This window comes from Tyto alba, unplaced genomic scaffold (assembly GCF_018691265.1).
Source record: "Tyto alba isolate M040663 unplaced genomic scaffold, T.alba_DEE_v4.0 Super-Scaffold_13, whole genome shotgun sequence".
Lineage (NCBI taxonomy): Eukaryota > Metazoa > Chordata > Aves > Strigiformes > Tytonidae > Tyto > Tyto alba.
The window spans coordinates 45,930,737-45,947,189 of record NW_024881275.1 but is presented as its reverse complement, the minus strand read 5'-3'; the positions used below and the strand labels follow the sequence as shown (position 1 = coordinate 45,947,189).

At 39.1% G+C, this 16,453-nt stretch overlaps 1 protein-coding gene across 5 annotated transcripts in view; it reads left to right on the top strand.

The window, feature by feature from the left end:
• HOOK3 (hook microtubule tethering protein 3) overlaps nt 1–16,453 on the top strand; it is a 105,245-nt gene that overhangs the window by 30,240 nt on the left and 58,552 nt on the right. For all 5 annotated transcript variants that reach the window (XM_032990670.2, XM_032990662.2, XM_032990680.2 and 2 more), the window contains exons 4-6: nt 5,601–5,651; nt 8,318–8,450; nt 10,492–10,559. In XM_032990670.2, the coding sequence (XP_032846561.2) occupies nt 5,601–5,651; nt 8,318–8,450; nt 10,492–10,559 (252 nt within the window). The remainder of the gene's footprint in view (nt 1–5,600; nt 5,652–8,317; nt 8,451–10,491; nt 10,560–16,453) is intronic.

Genomic DNA, 16,453 nt, shown 5'->3' with positions numbered 1-16,453 from the left:
AAAATTTTGCAGGAATGAAATTCCCTGATCAAGAAACGGGAACAGTTCAATGTCAAGTCATACAGGAATACCAATAATAGAGAAATTTAAACAGTAAATGATTTGATACACACATGTCAACTTTGGCAATTACAGAATAAGCTATTGACTCTCTGAGGGGTGGGCTAAAACTGGCCCCTTCCCCCCTGTCCCCTTCCATTCAGCATGGTCATACCTGGCTTGGAAAAGGAAGGAAATAGATGGTTCAGCTTGATTTCTGACTTTTTCTTTTGGACTTTTCATGTTGGCATTCAGACTACAGCATCAGTTGAATGTACAATTTTATTGATGTTTATAGTAGAAGCTGTGTGTGTTCCAATACTGAATAGCACATTCAAACAATAGCAGCTACTAGACTTTCTGCAACTAGTACATTTTGAGTGCCTTGTGTTTGATACAATATTGCAAAATGGAATAACCAATGAAATTACAGCACAGGCTACTTAGTGCTATAATCTAAGTAAACAAACCTGATTTTTTTTGTGTATTAATTTTGACTTCCTGCAGTAGTACAGTTAGGTTTGCTACAGTACAAGATGGGCTGACTGGTGGAGTAATGGAAGCTAGTTTTCAGTGTACAGTATGCTCTTTCTGCTACTTTTTTTTCCTTAGTAAGGGAAGGGAGCACTTATTCATAGGCAGCCTTTTAGAAGTTTTTTTTCTGATAAGGATAGAAGCCTGTCATGTGAATGTTCTTCTGCAAGTAAGAAGCAGAGATTATAGGTGTGTTGTACGGCAGCATTCATTTCTGTCAGAAAGATAATTGGCAACTGATATATTTAATTCTGTTTCAATATATTCTTAATACCTAAGTCAGCACTGTCTTCAAATAGAAGTTTTATGTGGGAATGCTCTCTGTCTTCAGACCCATATTTAATTTTTTTTTTTCCTTGTCATTTAACTAGAAAAAGCATCCATATCTGTTCCTTTTGGGTTTTCTTTTTGCAGAAGACAGGTTGGAGGGGGGATAACCCCCAAAGCTAGTGGTATAGTCTCTCTCTAGGGTCCATTTATAATCAGTGAGGAGACAGGGTCCTGCAGAATGCAGTTTAGAGCAGAAACCTTATTTATTTGGTGGTAATGATCCATACACAGTCTCCTTCCCATCAATCCCCATGGCACCCCCACTTTTAAGTGCAGCTGGGAAGAATATGTACCTTAATGAGATAGGAAGCTGATTAAGAATTCTCTCACCATTTGCAAGTATTCCCTAGCAACACTTCCAGAGTTTATAAGGTTCTTAATTATAACCTGTGTGAAAGGATACTGTTGGAACAGCATTTCAGAACATTGGCATTCCCATTCAGACACTTCAGGACCTGAAATGTACAAGGATAAGTCAATTTGCACAACCTTCAGCACAAACAGAATTTCCCTCATGCATGTGATAAAAGGATAAATGTAAAAATGGGGACTGGCTGTCATAATGTTAGATCAAAAACAAGAGGCTAGATAAACCATGCTCCTTTTTTGTCAGCAGTCACAAGCTTCGGGGCATTTCTACTGTCAGTTTCATGAGACTTTCCTTTTGTTACTCAAGTATATTAATGAAGAGAGAAATCTAGACAGACCGTCAGTTTGGAACCAGTAAGTAAATTGTAATTAAATAAAAATAGAGATTTCATATGACAGGTGGGGGGGGGGGGGTGTGGAAAACAGATAAAAACCCCACAAACATTAAGTCATATGGTGTTGCCAGATCATGTGTTGCCTTCAGTAACCCAGGGCCCATCATCTCTGCTTTCATTCCAGACAGTTTATCAGGTTAATACTGTGTAATAAGGGTCAGACACTGAATGGTGTGTGCTAACTATGTAGTACTATACTACAGCCAAGATGGCTGTAAACTGGGAGGGTAATGATCATTTAACATAAGGAACATCCACACAGCACTGCTGTGGATATTAGTGAAACATAGGTATTCAAAAAATGAATGACAGCATGCAGGTTGCTGTTGTGGATGCATTAGTTCAAAGTGAGTATCTTCTCCTTGGTAATAGGAGATTGGAGAAATAAAAGAGGAAATGACAGATGGGAAGCAATTGAAAACGTATAGAGATTCATCTAGAAATAATTAATAATCCATCTGTTGTGAGCTGCAACAGCTTCTGAAGTGGAATAAAACACAGTTGTCACTATTTATTGTTTTTCCCAGTAAGTTTCATGTGTTTTCTAACAGAGGTGTGGGTGCAGGAAATGGATGTCGAAGTGGTTGGGAGGGTAGTATACATTCTTTGTATGGAAATGGAGGAAGTCAGATTGCTGATGCAAGCAGATAAGCATCCGATGTGATCATGGGCTGATCTCCAAAGGATGATACAGTGCTTTATATTCATGATCAATATTGGAAATTCTATCTCTTGTGTTCTATCATTGCATGATTTAATGGTCTTTGTTAACTAGTTATAGTTAGGTTTTCCCGATATGCTTAAGAAAAAGAGAAAAAAAATTTTGAACAACCACCACCTGCCGTGATTTAAATTCTGATGTAATTGGTTGTCTTCACTTTTTTGTGTTATTGTTCGTTTTCATTCATTGCTGAAGTCTTCCTTTTAAGAACTTATGCTATGACCTGATGAATGTTACTGGGGCTACTGAGTTGAATCTCAAAACAGAAAACAATTGTGGTAGTTTCCTGACAGTGACTCTCTGCCAGTGGTAGTAGAACCATGTAAGTGTATTCATTTCAGACAAGCTAAAAAAAAAAAAAAAATCAAGAGCCCTCCAAGTAATAGTGGTGATCATTGTCAAGTTTAAGCCAGTCTGTAAAGAACCTGCTTTAGCCTTACAGTTGCATGATTGTGTGCCAGAGACAAAGATGGTAGTTAACTCTTGAAAGCAAGTTATCGTAGTATTGCTGATTGATGGTGGAATGAAGTAGGACCTCAAAGACAAGATTTTTTTTTTCAGTTTGTTTGCTGTTTTCTTTTTCCAAGGATGCTGCCCTGTATATTAGCTTTGATGACAGATTTTGATCAGTATTGATTTTGTTCCAGCATCTCAACTGTAAGATCTATGAAAGTTATGTGGAGGAAGATGACTCTTTGTGTTTTAAGGGATTTTAATTCAAGCAATACTTGCAAAGAAAGGGAAAAAGAAGTATTTTATAGGTGGGTACTTTCCATTTTGTTTCTCATTTGGGATTAGGTTCAAGTTCAAGGTTCCTCACAATGTTCTCATCGGTAAACTGGACTTAAATTCTGCAGCATGGCCTTTGTGTTTCTGTAGCACTCTCTGCAGCAGACTCAGGTAAATTACAAACTGGAAGATTTAATGAATCAAGTTTGAAAATTATATTCCAATCAGTGCAGTGTTCTCTGTGATGATTTGACATAAAAATAAAATTATTTCTATTTCTTTACATTCTTAAATCTGTTGCAGGCTGTGGTTATACTTGTGCATAGCCTTTGAGAGATGGTGGTGATTGCTTTTGGGCAGACATTTAGAAGATAGTTGTAGTTCTTACAGAAACATGATGTGTTATGTGTAATATTACAGAAATAGTATATGTTTGGGAGTAGAAGGTATAAACCAGGAATTAAACTAATTATTATGCTGTTATGGGAGGGACAGTAAATGTTGTTAGATACTTGCTATCATGTAGCATCTCCAGTTCTCATTCTAGGTTGTCAGAATATTCAATGTATCACTTTTCAAGTCCCAGTGAATTTGTTTCTTCTGTGATCTGAAGTTAAATGATTATGAAGACAAACATTCTATCTTATTAAGTAGTCAAGTTTTTGCCACTTGTTTCCATAAGGGAGTAGATTAATAGGAATAAGGTAATCAGATCATTATCACTTTGGATTTTATGGCTAAATATGTGTGTGGAGGGGACACCTGTTCCTTTCATGAGTTTCTGTTAGAAAAGAGAGTAGGTTTTGCTTTCAACCCCACATTTTGTCCATTGACTGTGTTGACGTGTTTAGCTTTTTCCTGGATTTCAGCATCATGTTTCCTAACTGTTTTCTATAGTGTTTCCTCAGATCTTTTGGAAGAGAGATGACTTCTGTCGATGGACAGACTCCTAGCTGGATGTTTTTGGAATGCAATTAATATAAGTTACTGTGGGCTTTAAAGACAGTTCGGATTTGAGAGTTTTTGCTCTCCCTTCATTATAGTTCGACAGTTTTCTGCTATGGCTACTGTTGTCAGCAACAGCTCTTTGTGAATCCTAATGTAGTCAGGTTCAGTCTTTGCAGGACCTGTTTTTAGATGCCATAAAATTATTTAGGTTGAAAAAGACCCTTAAGGTCATTGAGTCCAGCTGTTAACCTAACACTGCCAAGTCCACCACTAAACCATGTCCCTAATCACCATGTCTACACATTTTTTAAATATCTCCAGGGATGGTGACTCACACACTTACCTGAGCAGCCTGTTGCAGTGCTTGATAACCCTTTTGGTGATGATATTTTTCCTAATATCCAACCTAAACCTCCCCCGGTACGAGGCTATTTGTCTTATCACTTGCTACTTGGGAGAAGAGGCTGACACCCACCTTGCTACAAACTCCTTTCAGGTAGTTGTAGGGAACAATAACGTTTCCCCTCAGCCTCCTTTTCTCCAGAAGAAACAACTCCAGTTCGCTTAGTTGTTCCTCTGTCACAGGAGGCAGTGCTCTGCTGTTATTATCTAAATTCCTTGCTTAAATACTTGGGCATTAATTGGTGTGAATCTGTAGCAGTTACTTTCAGCAAAGATTTCCTTTTTTTTTTTTCCCCTAAATATCACCTGTAAATATCACCTGTGAGATCCATTGGGCATTTTTTTAAAAAAAAATGCTTAAATGCTCTCTTTTTCTCAGAGACTTGATGTAAATGGATTTTTGCTGGAAAGGGAGCAATACTCAGTACTAGAGAAGTGTGGCATAGATTCTGTACAGCAGGAGACACTTCTCTGGTGCCATTGGTGATGCAAATGAACAGAATCTATCTTTTTGTATGGTGGTGAAGGCATCAGTGAGAAATGTGAATTTTGCCTTGGTGGTGTAAGACATTCAATTGTAAAGAACTGGGGTAGGGGAGATGAACAAAAATAAAAGAACTAAGAGGAATAATTAAGAGGAAGTTAATAAATTAAGTTTATAGAGGTTGAGAATAGAGGAGGATATTGAGCAGTAGCTTTTTTTGGTTTGGAAGAAGAGGTTTATCACTGCAGAAAGTAGATCACTATGATACTTTAAGACAATAAAGGAGGGAAACAATGTTTCAACTTTTGGATACAAAATTAATCCCAAGATAAACAAGTACTCCAAAAAAGATTAATTCTTTAGAGTCTGATCTAAAGCCTGTCCAAGACAATGTGATGTTTTTCATAAATTTAAATAGGTTCTGTCAATTAATAAAGATTTGTGATCAGGTCTGGAAGTCTGATTATAAGGGACGATTGCATAACTTTCATGATTCTAAAATAAACTGCTCAAACAGAAAGTCTCGTTGTGCAAGTAGATGTAATTGTATGATTCTTTTGTGTGATTCTTCTGTGATTGCCTACTTTGTGATCATTTCTCTGTAATTTATTCCCTGCATTTATTCTATTTCCTTCATCTTGTCAAATAGGTAAGCAACCTGAAGAAAATTTTAAAAGGAATATTGGATTACAACCATGAGGTAAGAACCATTTTAAGTAATCTACATTCCTTTTTTGTTATGTATTTTAGTTAACATATTTAACATAAATTATATTCTACTGATTAAGTTCTGACTTCTTCTTGCAAAGCATTTGGCATACAGAGTGTTTCATGGCCTATTCTCAGATGTTAGCCTTCTCTCAAACTTCTCATCTGCTTTGTTGAATACTTGGAGCTTCCAGAGGAGCCTGATGTGCAAATTCTGTCAAACAGTAGATGTCTTTGCTGACTATATTCTGATGATGGACTTTAACAGTGTTGATTTTTTTTTTTATCTTTGTCCACTGCTCCAGCTAAAGACTGCTTCTTTCCTTTTTTTTTTTCTTTTTTTTCCCCTTTGGGTGAGAGAGTAAAGATCGTTTTTAGCTTCTCTCTACATTAAAATTTTCAATGAAATAAGTTTTTTGTTATAGAAAATTAATATTACTATGACAAAGTGATGCCAGCTTCTTTTGGGCTCATTAGTATGTATGATGATTAAGTTTCTGGTGTGAAAGCTTTACTACTGTCAAGTTTTGAGCTGTTTCAAGCTAATTAAGTTTTGCAAAGGTAATGCGCGCTTGTAAGTTTGACTGGATTTTGGTTGGGTTTCTTTTTTTCCTTCTGAGACAATGCTTGTGGAGATGATCTGGATTCTGCTATGAATCCTGGCTATGTTTTCCTCAACCTGATTCCCTCTCCTAGCAGTCACATTCTACAAAAATATGGATATGAATGTATATGGATTTTACCTGATGTAGCTAAAAGGCTTTGGAAAGTATATATGCTAATTTTGTTCATCTTCTTGAAAAATTCAAAAATTTGTCTTGCATTCAGTAAGGCAGTCTTTCAATAGCTGTCTTACATTGCTGTCTTTGTCAGTTATAGGATGGAAGAACAAGAAGCCAGTGTTACCTATCTATAGCTTGCATGCTTTGTTATGCCCCAGTAATCTTGCTATAGAACTCTGCTGCTCTGGAATTGAAACTTTCATTTTTTTGTAAAGATCTTTTATTTTTAAAAAAGTGGAAGAATGAACTTTTAAATCTTATTATGTTTATTGCAGAGTCTATCCTTCATTTCCATATTTGTTTCAAATTATTTTTTTCGTTGAATTAAAATTGTATCTCATCTTTATTTCAAAATCCTCTATTTACACCTTTTCATCCTTGGCTTCTTCATAGTGCCTGATGATACGCCTCTTCCCTTCAGTTTTCGTCAACAGCAATTATATTATCAGTAACTATGAAGTCGTCATAGTATTATTAATTTAAATACAATATTGCATTTGACAGAAATTCAGGAACTACAGGTCAATATATAAACACATATCAGATTTGTATAATTAGAAAAATATTGTGTTTTACTGTAGTATCACAGTCTATATACAATGGTAATATTTTCCATTGGTGCTTGATGCATTCAGAGTTCTTGCTTTTTCACTAGAATCACCTGAAGAAAGTCTTTTCCAACAAGAATGAATCTGGGTCATTTAAAGTATACAGACACTTTTGGTAGTGTTGGTGCTTATTCTTTGAGAAAGCTGTTTAAAAGAAAATAATACTGCAATACAAAAACCACTGTACAAAATAAGAACAAACTCGACCACAACAACTTCACAAAGACCAACCCTGGAAAACTTTTGAATGGCTAGATTTCCATGTATTCTTCATATGCATCTGTTAAATGTTTTTTACAAGTACCATTACCTTTTTTTTCTGTTTTTCTTGAGTATTAACACAAAAAAGGGCATCCAGCAAACAAATGGCTGATTCCCTCCATAGTCATTGTTTCCTTATTGCACCCTGCTTAAGAAGTGACAGTTTCTTTTTATCTGCAATTAATGTGTCAGAGAGGTGTTTAATTCCATGTTTCATATTCATATTTTCAGCCCTCTGAAAGTTCTTTACGAACAATTTAGCAGAATTGTTTAATGATTGTCAGTAGGAGGAATTAATGTAAATCTTTCTTAATTATAAATCAGATTACATTAATGGTAAGTCACATGGGTTTTTCTGTTTTGTTGTGTTCTTGTTTTTTTTTTTTTTTTTTTTTTTCTTTCTGCATGTGGGCTGTTTAATTATGTATTGTGCTACCTCAAATTCTCTTCCATGGAACCAGCTTTCTTAGCTCTGAGACTCAATAAATATCCTTACATTTTCTAAAAGTGTGAAGCTAAGTGATTGAGTTTTTTGCTGTCATAATTGTTATCCATCAGTGCTAGAAACATGTATAAGTAAAATATTTCAATTTTGGGCTTTCTAGTGGTAAGAAATGTAACATTTGTGTATATTATTTTATGCCTACATAAGGTGTTTTAGGCATTAGACATTTTTAATGGAATGTTTTTTAAAAAAAATTAATTATCCTTGTGCTGTTGATAACTGTGGAAGCCTGCCTCTGTTACATTTCTAATCTGAAGAAATAAATCTTGCTAAGTTTGAAACTAATAGTTTCTCATTAGGTGAAAGAGTCAGGTTTGTCTTCTCTCAAATATTAGTTGTGTCAAGCAGTGTGGTTTAATATTTGGATGTTAGGCAATTTAGTTTGTTTTGAAGGTGGATTGAAAACTGTGTTAAAGTAGTGAATTGCTCGTTTATGTATTGAAATGTGTGTGTATGAATATATGTAGTGATAAAAACATGTATGTACTGGGTCTTTGTGCAGATTCTAGGGCAACACATTAATGACTTTACCCTTCCTGATGTTAACCTGATTGGAGAGCATGCTGATGCTGCGGAGCTTGGGAGAATGCTTCAGCTTATTTTGGGATGTGCTGTGAACTGTGAACAGAAGCAAGGTATTAAATTTTGAAAGCATCTTTTCTCCCAGGCAGTGAATGAAAATCTGCCCTGTTGTATAACTGCTTAGAGGAGAAAGTATATTTCTCAGGCTGCTGTCAGAAACAACTGTATTTTTTTCAGTGATGCCATTATTTTGTCCTACTGTTTTGTTACAAGCTTCACTAGTTTTAGAGTCTCAAACTGTGGAACTGGTTTTGCTTTACCCGCTTAGGTAGATGGGATAGTTAAGAATCAAAAAATGTGACTGTTGCACTATTCTGTGTGACTCTGGTTTTAAGAATGCATTTCAGTCAGCATCTTGCTACATGGCTGACAGCCATCAGGAGGGTAGTCTAAAGATGTGTCTGGTGTGATTTGGGATACTGTAGTTTCTGAGACTTTTGAATGGGGTTGGCAAATAGGGAAAAGTGATTTTGGCAGCCATGCCCTTCTAGGCAGCAGCTGAAGTTGGAACATTATACCTTGAGAGCATCCAAATTACCACTTGAGATGTCTATTAGGTGATTGCATCCCACTTCATCAGTCACTGAAAGAGACTTCTGCCTCTCTTGACTCCCATGACACCGACTGTCTATCTGACCTGCACAGGTGAAATAGGGATCAATTCATTTTTCCTTCAGATGCTACAGAAAATGTGATGAACAACAGAGTTGCTTGTTGAAGTGTCCCGGATCTCATGCTCTAAACTTGCTTTGGATGCAGGTTGTCATATTATTACCCAATTACCCTAAATTACACTTAATGCAAGCCAGGTTAAGGTAACAAAGCAACTACCAACATTTATTCTTAACACTTAAAACAGGAAGCATAGGAACATGCTTATAAAATACATATGTGGATAAATAAAACTGTTTACTGTATTTACACTAAAGTTGCATCAAATATCTATCTCCTCCTGATTTAAATCAGTTTGGTTTCCTTTCTGACAAAATGACAGCCAGGGTTTCAGACCTTTTGTTTTCCTCTTCCATGGTGCAGCTTAGCTAGTTTGCCCTTTCCAGTTTTCTCGGATGTCTAAATCACTTTGATTTCACCTTCTGAAATTACATTTATTGTTCCCTTAACTAGGAGACAGTCTGGCTATCCTATTAATTAAAAGAGAGGTAATTTTCTTCTGTGCATACATAAATAACTCAGTTTTATTAGGCTTCCTGTCCTCTCTATGTAAAATTATCTCCCTTTTTGTGACTATTTGGCATCCTCATGTGGGAAGTATATCTTATTCCTGTGTTTCTCTTACTCTTTTGGTCTGGACATTAAAAATGCACATTTAAAATATTGGAATGGCCTAGTTTTATGTACTTTGAGTAAGACTTGACATGACCTAATTAATCACTTTGAGGTGACTGATTCTCAACATCTTCCTCTTGGGCAAATCATTGAAAGAATACAGGTCACATATAAAGGTAATCATATCTGACTGGAAACCCTATGATACTGCGCAAGTAATAAACTCCTTGACTTGGTCTAAATATCAGAATGTGTCCTTGTAACTATTGTATCATCTTATAAGGTACCTGTTGTGTAGCTCACATCAACACATATGTGAGGAATAAAAAAGTGGAGGGGACTTATTTGTGACATAGCACAGAAATAAGAACAGAAACCAAGAATGGATGTGAAAATGCCTTGAAATGAGGATACTGTAGGAAGGCAGGACATTATTGTTAAACTAATGGTAAAGGACAGCCTATGTGTGGATCATGTACTTGTATAGCCAGAATAGTTTGGGAACAAAGTGAGAAAAGGAGTACAAGTAGTTATTTCAGAAGTGTGAGATGCCAGAAGGCAAAAAAATGGATGGCAATCATGTACTTTTTTTTCATTGTTTCAGTGTTCCAGTGAGCCTGGATTTATATCTGAACGGACTTCTGTTAGTCTTGTTGAGTTTGTTGGGGTGGGACTTGACTGGTGATTATGCATTTCGGTGTCATCTGTTGACACCTAGTCATTTTGTAGGAAGGATGTAGCTTCTGACTTCATGTTCTGTGTGACTTGAGTTTCGACAGTAACATTTCAGAATGCTCTTATTTTCAGAGTACATCCAGACCATAATGATGATGGAAGAATCGGTTCAACACGTTGTCATGACAGCCATTCAGGAGGTATGCTGGGATGCCCACACTGTGTAAAAGTTCAGCCTTTCAGTATTTTACAAAAGTATGCTTTTTCTCACTTTGTAAAAACTTAGTTGGAAGTAAAGAAAATAAGGGACATAGATTTTGCCATTTTACATTGAAAAATATCTGATTTTTCCTTAGAAAAACAAATCAATAAAGTTTGCTTTACATCAAGGAACTCTAGTTGAATGTCCCACTTTTCTTTAAATCTAGAAGATTGAAGCTTCTAGATATTTTTGATACTGAGTTCCCTTTCCTTTACCTTTCCCACCCTGTGACTCCTGAAGTGCACTAGACTGCTTTTATCTGAGTAACCAAATATTGTAGAATTTCTTCAAAATGTGTACCTTGAAACTTCAAAACTCCATGAACTGTAATTCATTTTTTCTTTTTTTTTTACTGGACAAGTGAAAAGAAAGAAATGGATAGCAGAGTATTCTTTTGTCAGGTGTAGTGCTATGAATAGACTAATGAAGGTATTTGTACTAATATGTTTTTTCAAGCTAGTAAGTATACTGCAGTGTATTTAGTAAAAGTGCTCCTCAGTAGTAAATCAAAGCCACAGTGGAAATTAAAACACTGTGTTAGTGACCATTATAACCATGAAGCCCCCATGTGACTTCTTAGGAGCCTGAAGTGCCTGTCAGTCTTCATAGATGGAGGTTTACTGAAGGGCAGGGCACTAAGGAAAGCAGGAAATTGCTGGTAATCCCATTTCTTTTGAATGTGAACAAGAGAAACTAAATTATACATTGCATTCTAGAGCAATTTCAGTCTTCTGTAATGTTTGAATAGAGAAAGAGATGTCAGTGAGCATACAGGGATCCTATCCCCTATTATCCCTTTGACCAATGCAGTATCCATGCAGTTGTTCATCCTGTTGTCTGTGTGTGGACTGCTATCTATAACATTTCAGAGAGGACTTTCAAAATTAGCACTGAAAGAATCCTTATGCTAAATCACCTTCCAGTGAGTGCTACCAGGCACCAGTTTGCCCGAGTTTTGGGATGTTTTACTTTTGTTTTCTTTTTAACTGTAATCAAATGTTTTGGTGGATTTTTCTAATGTCCTCTTTTCTTAAACCCAACTTTCAGCATTGCTTTGTTCTGCCTTGTCTTAAAATAGAAAATCTTATCTTATCCTCCCTCCTTCTGTTGAAAATCCGTTTTATTTTTGTAAAAATGTCTTTCATTTGATAAAATAGGCTGATCTGAAGCAGCCCACAATTTTCAGCATTTGATGAGTAGGCATCGAACTTGCTTAATGTTTGTGTCCTTTCCCAGAGATGGGGAGTAATCACAGCATGAAGGTCTGTTCTTCTGGAACAGATTTTTGAAACTCAGTTAATCAGAAAGCTTACTATTCAGGTACTGGCGCAGTTCTGAGTGGTAATGTTACCTTCCAAGCTGCTTAGAAACCCAAGGCATTCAGATCCAAATGAAGAGCATCTCAGGTGCTTAGTGAAGAGGTCAGGAGAGTGGGACCTCCCTCAGTTATTTTTCAACTGTCTTGGTAGTCTGGAGAGGCCCCGGTCAACTGGAAGCTGTCAAAGGTTGTCCAAGTTTTCAAGAAGGAAAAGAATAAACACTCTGGTAATTACAGACCTGTCTCAGTTCAGTGCCTGGCAAAATTATGGGGCAGGTTATTCTGGGAGTTACTGAAGAACAGTTGAGAGACAATGCAGTCACTGGTCATAGCCATCATGGGCTCATGAGGGAAAGGTCCTGCTTAATTAACTCAATTTCTTTTTATGAAAAGGTCACCCACCAAACTGACCAAGAGAAGCCAATAGATGTGGATTTTTTCGATTTTAGCAAAGCATTTGATACTGTCTCAGTATCCTTCTGGACAAAATGTCCGGCATACATTTAGACAAGTCCACAATACATTGGGAGAGCAATTTACTGATGAGTCAGGCTTAAAGACTTACAGTAAATGGGCTTATATCAGGCTGATGGCTAGTCATCAGTGGGGCCTGGCTCACTGGTCTCAATTTTAGGACTAGTGCTCTTTAATGTTTTTATAAATGATCTGGATGCAGGAATTATGTACATTAAGGAAGTTTGCCGATGATACTAAACTAGGAGAAGCTGTGGACTCCTCAAGGGTAGAGTGGCCTTACAGGGAGATCTGGATAGACTAAAGAGCTGAGCAATAACCAACCATATGAAATTTAACAAGAACAAGTGCTGGATTCTCCACCTGGGATGGGGTAATCCTGGTTATACATATAAACTGGGGGACAGTAGTCTGGAGAGCAGCACCATGGAAAGAGATCCGGGGGGATGAGTTGATGGCAAGTTGAATAGGAGTCAGCAGTGTGCCCTGGCAGCCAAAAGGGCCAACCGTGTCCTGGGGTGCGTCAAGCACGTCATAGGTAGCTGGTTGAGGGTGGTGATTGTCCCACTCTACACTGCACTGGTGCAGCCCCACCTTGAGTATTGTGTGCAGTTTTGGGTGCTTCGATATATGAAGGCCATTAAACTATTAGAGTGTGTCTGGAGGACAGTGACCAAAATGGTGAAAGGCTTCAAGGGCAAGACTTAGGAGGAGTGGCTGAGGTGACTTGGTTTGTTCAGCTCGGAGAATAGAAGGCTGTGGGGTGACCTCATCACAGGCTACAGCTTCCTCAAGGGGGACAGTGGAGGGGGAGGTGCTGCTATCTTCTCTGTCGTGACCAGTGACAGAACATGGGGAAATGGAATGAAGCTGCATCAGGAGAAGCTCAGATTGGATGTTGGAAAAGGTCCACTCAGGACCACTGTGAGAGGGTGGTCAGTCACTGGAACAGGTTCCCCAGGGTCACGGCACCAACACTAACAGAGTCCAAGGAGTGTCTGGATGATGTGCTTAGTCATATGGTTTAGTTTTATGTGGTCCTGCAAGGATGAGGGAGTTGAACTAAATGATCCTTATGGGCACTTTCCAACTTAAGATATTCTATGATTCTAACAAGAGTTTAGGTCAAGAGCTTGTTCAGAGCTGCACCTGCAGTTTATTTAGAGAGGTGAAACTTCACTGGTTTAAGGAGAGTTTTCCATTTCTTGGACTCTGAGCAGCTCTCAGAATCCAAGTGGCTTGGACTAAGCAATATGTAGGAGACACCAAAATAAAGTGAAGAGGGTCCCAGTACGGACAGTGGCCCGGGTAATGACAATCACACCGATGCGGCTACATGTCGTCCCCCTTTATTGCCCGAATCGCTTGGTTATACCCTTTGCAAAGCAAGCACCCACTGTTCACACGCCCCATACCCCTTGATTATTGGTCATAAGCAACTTATCACGCACTCAAAGGGAAACTGTGATAGGCAAGCATCTTGCGGTTTGCTGCATACTTGTGCTGAGCTTAGCCAGATACATAGATGGGAAAATTCCTCATTAACAGATATAGTTCCTCACAACACAGCCCTTCAAGGTCATCCTCATAACACAGGTGTTGTTAGCAGTCTGATCTCAGGCCTGGATTGTCCAAACCTTTCAACAAAATATCGTGGCCATTCTCTGTCAGAAATTCTACTACATATCCCCCTTTTTCTTTTTGGACAATCCAGACTTCATTCATGGCCTTTGTCAGCTCTTTTCATATTCATGAAATACAAAGACAGACAGCTAAAAATATAATCAGACAGTAAATAAGCAAGCGAGGGCCTTCTTTTAATAAGCTAGTTAACCATCCACTGATTGCAAGACATTGCTATGGTCGCTGATTTAAATCAAGTGTTAGAAACACATCATATCCTGTTGACCCAAAACCTGTGTCTCCTCGAACGTCGGAAGGACCATTCAGAATTGATTGATGCAAGGGATGTTTTGACTCTAAAGCAACAATTTGAGCAATTTTACTACCTTTTGGAATGGTTACCGGTGGTTGTAATGCATATGCCATAATTTGGATTTGACCTGTTTAATCTGCATCAGTGACACCAGGGAGCACAACAACGCCCTGCTTTCCCATGGACGATTGACCAATTAATAACCCACCCACTGGGGAATCTCTAGAAAACAAAGGTCCATATGCTGTGGTTGGTATAAGTGTCACAGAAGTACTGGTTAATGTGGTCACTACTGCTGTTGTCACATCCACTCCGAGGCTTCCTGGGGTTGCTGGTGTGTGGTTGAGTAGGAAACCTGAGGGGTTGAGACCTGGACTTGTGTCGCTGCGCGAGGTCTCTTCGTGCTGCACCTGTCATTTCCCGACTTTCTGCAGGCCACAGTTGCATGAGTATCTGTATTGCAGGTATGGCACCAAACAGGCTTGGTGCATCTATGTTTCCAATGACCTGTCTCACCACAACGATAGCATGCGCCTGTGGTCTGACTACTTTTAGCCGGCTGCCTCTTTGGCTGCCCTCCACTACTTCTCAACGCAGCAGCCATTGCCGTTAATGGTTGATGAAAAGTTTCCTTCATGGCTGCTGAGAAAGCTGCAGCTTGGTTCAATTGCTCAGGCCAAGATGTTAACAGCAACATGACATCTACCCCTGATCCCTGCGGAAGTGTGGCTATTAGGCGCTTGGTGGTTGCATTACCATTGTCAAAAGCTAGTGCGCAGAACAACTGTGTCTGCATGCCCTCAGTGAGTTCTGGAGCATCTTTCAACGCCGCATGGAGTCGGTCAACAAATTGGCTAAAGGGTTCAGTGGCCCCCTGTTGCACTGTTACATACGATGGTGCTTTCTTCTTATCTGGTACCACTAACAATGCACGATGAGCCAATGATTGTGACTGCTGGTGGACTGGAGTCGGCAGAGCTAATTGGGCAGCTGTTGTCAAATATTGTCCGTCCCCAATTAGCATCTGAGCTGTCACTCCATATAGTGCATCTCCCTGTTGTCGGGGAACACTGGTTTCTGCTACTGCTAGTCTCTTCCACTCTCTTTCCCACAGCAAAAATTGTGATGGTGATAGAAGCAGTGATGCTCGCTGCTTACTATCATTTGGACATAAAACATCAGCTGTAAAAATGAACTATATAATGTTTCTCACTGTCTCAGATCGTAGCCCATAAGTAGTCACAGTTTGTTTGGCCTGGTTCAAGATCTTCCAATCATGAGGTTCCAATTAGGACCCCCATTCGTTGTCACTACTGGGCAGGCCAACGCTCCAGCAGCATGCCAGTCCCCTTCTAACAAGGCATCATGCATCACCCCACTCTGTCGGGACTGAGCTAAGATCGGAGCTGGTTCTGGTAAGGGTGATGACAGTGGGTATGGTGGGGCTGACAGCAGCGCTTCCTTTTCTTGTAATTGTGAATGCAGAGTTCTGTTCTGTAGCTTAACTTCTGTAATTTTCTTTCAAGTTCTTGGATGTTGTCACTGTCCTTTTCTGATGTTTGACTCTCTTGCTTTAATTCGGACATATCCCCCGTCTCACTCTCTGAGCCAGATGCTGCACCTCATTCCGTGGGCACTCCCCCCTGTTCTCCCGCGCCGCCTGGTTTCTCTGCTGCTTCTTGCGCGGTGGAGCAAACAGGAACACTTGGTGACATGCCCTTAATAGAGCGGAGCTGCTGATTAACCCCGAAGAGGGTGGCTAATCGTGAGGGACGGTTGGTTTCGGCAGGGACCGGCGGAGATGGTATAGCGCCGACAGCCGCCATAGCAGCAGCGGCGACTTTCTTTTCTGCTGGCATCTCCCTCAGAGCTTTTACAATCGTTCGCCAGACCACACCTTGCTGTCGTGCTTCACTGCCTTTATTGCCTCCAGTGTTAGTCTCATCCCACAATAAATCACCTACTACGCGCCACTCCTGTTGGCTAAATATTAGCGAGGGGTCACTCAATTCTGACCTGTTTTCTAGCCCACTTAATCAGATCGTGGACATCTTCTTTTTCACCTCTCTTAGAGAGCATACTAAGAAGCAGTCTTATTGCCGCA